This window comes from Nicotiana attenuata, unplaced genomic scaffold, assembly GCF_001879085.1.
Source record: "Nicotiana attenuata strain UT unplaced genomic scaffold, NIATTr2, whole genome shotgun sequence".
NCBI classification, from domain to species: Eukaryota; Viridiplantae; Streptophyta; class Magnoliopsida; order Solanales; family Solanaceae; genus Nicotiana; species Nicotiana attenuata.
The window spans coordinates 34290-38406 of record NW_017675245.1 but is presented as its reverse complement, the minus strand read 5'-3'; the positions used below and the strand labels follow the sequence as shown (position 1 = coordinate 38406).

Here is a 4117-nt window from a genome sequence, read left to right as displayed (position 1 = left end):
AATTTCTGCTGAGACTTGGGGAACCTCTGTACTGTGTTGTTGAACTTAGACCCTATGCCTCCTCCTCTTTGTGATTGGTTTCTGCTTCTTTGAAAATTCTTCCCTGGTCCTATGCTCATGAAGGCTGCAAAGTCAGCTAGTAGTTGTGCATTAGGTTGCTTATCTTCTCCTGCTGCCATGAATGACACTGGTTGACTGTTGAATTGTGCATTAGCATACACTTCCCTTTGATTCTCATCTTGCAGGAGGAGTGAATAAGCAACATCCATGCTAGGTAGGGGGTTCATCATAAGAATGTTCCCTCTTGCCTGAGCATAGGTGTCATTTAGACCCATTAGGAATTGAATTAATCTCTGATCTTCCAAGGATTTTGTTAGCTTTGCCTTTCCTTCACATACACAGATGCAAGAACAACATATGATGACATTCAAAGCATCCAATTTATCCCATAATCTTTTGAGCTTAGTAAAATATCCTGCTATGTCACAGTTTCCTTGCGCTAACCCTGATAATTCCTTTTGCAGGTGATACAACTTAGCTCCATTGGATCTTCCAAACCTTTGCTCAAGACTGTCCCAAAGATCTTTTGCAGTTTTGGAGTAAATGACACTATCTGCTATGTCCTTTGAAAGGGCATTTAGGATCCAAGAGATGACCATGTCATTCACGCAACTCCATTGCTCATAGTCTGGGGATTTCAAATCTGGAGGTTGACAGCCTCCATTGATGAAGCCAAGCTTCTTCTTGGCTGAAAGAGACAGGAGGATGGATCTTCTCCATCCTGGATACCCTCTACCTTCAAAAACAGAGTTGACTAATGTCATTCCAGGAGAGTCAGAATTATTGAGATGGTAGGGATGATTAGCATCATAGGCTACAGTTTTCGCAACACTGCTTGCCTCAGCAGTAGCTTCTGCAGTTGTTTCAACCATTTTAGGCTATTGATTTTGAGGATGAACTTTGATGTAAAAGAATGATGGATGGACTGTTGGATCGAGCTTATTGCTCTGATACCATGAAAGATTTGAAGAGATTTAATTTTGAGAAAATATCCTGTATTTTCTGTATTGAATCCATATCTCACTGTACATTGTACTATTTAACAGCTGAAAGGGAATCTAAGGAAAATAACCACCTATACACTTGTCTCTATTCTATTAGCTACCCTATAACTAATCACATGCTATTTACAATAACAATAAAAGAATATATGAAGTGGATAAACTTGTAAAAGAAAATGAATAAGCCTGTCTTCAGCTTGCCCAAACGACAATATCTTCAGCTGGCCCAAACAATAATAACCCTTCTAATAATAATGATCCAAAACTGAATCTTATTAGAAGCCCAATATCCGGTAGGCCCAGTTGCTTGTCCAAAGAGGGATTCAGACAACATCAGAAGTATCGAAAAACACTTTACTCTTCATCTTCATCTCCTCTTTACTCTTCTCCATCATCTTCTTCCTTTCTTCCTCTTTCCCTTGTATAGTTCCATGGACCACAAGATTAGTATGTGGTTTCTTCATCTTAACATTTAAAGGGAAATAAAATGGGGCCGAAGAACATAATATGCAAAAACATTTGGACACATGGTGTTACTCAGAAATATTCACTTTTCAATATGTATGAAAATAAATAAAAGATTTAATTTTTGTGAATCTCTTTCAAGGTTTGAATATTGTTACATCTAACAGAGGAAATAAGGGTTCATAAACAGTCTCGATATGAGAAAAGGGGAACGACCATTACCTACAGTCAGATAGTCACCAATAATCTCCACAAGAACAACAGCCATCTTTGAAGTGATGAAACCTACTGGCATCCCGTACAATAATTTCTCGCTTTTTGATCTTGGAAATGTACTTAATAGCCACATGGCAATCGCCACAAATTCGTAAATTCTTCATTATCCTAATTGGAAAACTCTCAGGGGTGTTCATTAGAGCAAAAGCAATTGCTAATTTTTCACTGTGATGGACCAAGTTGTGCTCTTTTTCCTCTAAATCCATATCATGCAAAACGGACCCTGTATCAGGAACATAGCCCTCTAACTTCAGTTCTGCAATCAATTCCTTTAAGTATACATCAACCTCTTCCGACTGTGGATGAGATTTATCACCTATAATAAAGTGATGAACCTGGTTCTTCAACTCCAGCCAGCTTATTCCTGGTTCTTTCTTTACTCCCCTATCCCTCATTGATTTCCTAACTTCAGAAACATACTTCCACCTTTTAGCAGATGCATGAACATTAGCAAGGAGCACATATGAAGCCGAATCCTGAGGATCAATCCTCAAAACTTCTTCAGCTATACTCCTAGCCATATCGGCATTTTTATGAACTTTACAGGCCGATAGCAACGTCTTCCACATGACAGCATCAGGCTTCACAGGCATAGATCTAATAAGAGCTTCAGCCTCCTGCAAACGGCCTGCTCTTCCTAGGAGATCAACCACACATGTATAGTGCACCAGTTGAGGTTCCACATTGTACTTTTCCACCATACAGTTGAAAAATTCAAGCCCTTCGTCCTTCATCCCACTATGACTACAGGCATAGAGCAAACTCAAGAAAGTCACATCATTAGGTACCAGTCCTTCCTGCTCCATACGATGAAACAACCCAACCGCGTTCTTTCCTCTCCCATGAAACCCATAAGCAGAAATCATAGCACTCCATAAAACAATATCAGCTTCCTCCCTTTCCTCAAAAATCTTCTCAGCTTCATCTATACACCCACATTTTGAATACATGCTAATCAAGGAACTAACAACTGCAACGACAGAAATTGCTCCAGTTTTTATAACCTCAGAATGAATCTGCTGTCCCTGTCCTATCGTAGCCAGCTCCGAACACGAGCTGATCACACTAACAAAAGTTATCTTATCCGGTCTAAACCCAGCGATTTTCATCAAATTATACAGCTCCAATGTACCCTCAAAACATCCATTCTGAGCCTTACCAGCAATAAGGGTATTCCAAGCCGCGACAGTTGGAGCTGGCATTGACTTGATCACAATCTCTCCTTCACTTAACCTACCGGACTTCATATACATATGCGCCAACGAACTTGCAACAACCAGATGGTTCTCTAATCCCAATTTCAACACACAACCATGAACCTGCCTGCCCTTATTCACATCCTTCAAGCCAGCACAACCTCTTAAAACACTTGCAAGAGTAAATGCATCAGGCAAGTAACCCAGTCCATGCATTTGTGAAAACAAACTCAATGCCTTCTCATTGAACTCAAACTGAGTCAACCCAGTAATCATTGCATTCCAAGAAGCCAAATTTCTCTCACCCATTTCATCAAACAGCTTAGAGGCACTATCCAAATCGCCAATATGTACATACCCACCAATCAAAATGTTAAAAGACATGACATTTCTTTTAGGCAATTTATCAAACAGTGAAACCGCAGTATCTAGCTGACCCAACTTAGAGTAAGCATTAAGGAGGTGGTTGGAAACAAATTTGTCTTTGAAACAGCCAGAGGTTAGTATGAGAGAATGCAGCTGTTTGGTGAGGGAAACAGATTTTTTTTGGATGCATGATTGTAGAAGGTAAGAGAAATGAGATGGGTTGTCCCATATTAGGAAAGAGAACTTATTGAAAGCTTCTTTTAAGTAACCTTGAGAACATAGGATTGAAAACTCAGTGGAGGCTGTCGAGAACGGCCGAGAGTTTGATGAACGGAGGGGAAGGAAACTCAGAGGTCTTAGACAAGACTGTCCCATTCCTTTAAAAGTTCAAGTTGGTCGTTGCCTTTTATTTTGTCCTCTCATTTTATGTGTCTTGGTTTGGAATCCTCTAATTTTAAATTAAAGGTGCATATACTATACTATTAAAAATTCTTTTACGTTATTGTGATCTTAGAGCTTTACATGGTCGTTTATTATTGTATCGTAGGTCGGTAGTTAAATTTTATTGTATTGTGTCATTATATTTGTTGTTACGTAATGATGAAAAGATCCATTTTATATAACGACTGATTTAGTGAGGTTACGTTCAGAGGCGGACCCAGGATTTCAAGCTTATGGGTTAATATTCTAATCGTTTTAAGTTACTGGGTTCAAAATTAATAATTTATGCATATTCAATGAATTTTTTAAGAT

At 39.0% G+C, this 4117-nt stretch overlaps 1 protein-coding gene across 1 annotated transcript; it reads right to left on the bottom strand.

Moving 5' to 3' along the window:
• Positions 1–1058: 1058 nt before the first annotated feature.
• Positions 1059–3761, bottom strand: LOC109219853 (pentatricopeptide repeat-containing protein At2g41080). Its single transcript, XM_019384321.1, has 2 exons — positions 1749–3761; positions 1059–1479 (listed from the first exon to the last, which is right to left on the bottom strand). The coding sequence occupies exon 1, from the start codon at positions 3737–3739 to the stop codon at positions 1763–1765; it is 1977 nt and encodes a 658-aa protein (XP_019239866.1). The 5' UTR covers positions 3740–3761; the 3' UTR covers positions 1059–1479; positions 1749–1762.
• Between the last annotated feature and the right edge of the window lie 356 nt (positions 3762–4117).

Excerpts from the sequence above, each read along its gene's own strand:
- LOC109219853 (XM_019384321.1), bottom strand. The coding sequence starts at position 3,739 with ATGGGACAGTCTTGTCTAAGACCTCTGAGTTTCCTTCCCCTCCGTTCA.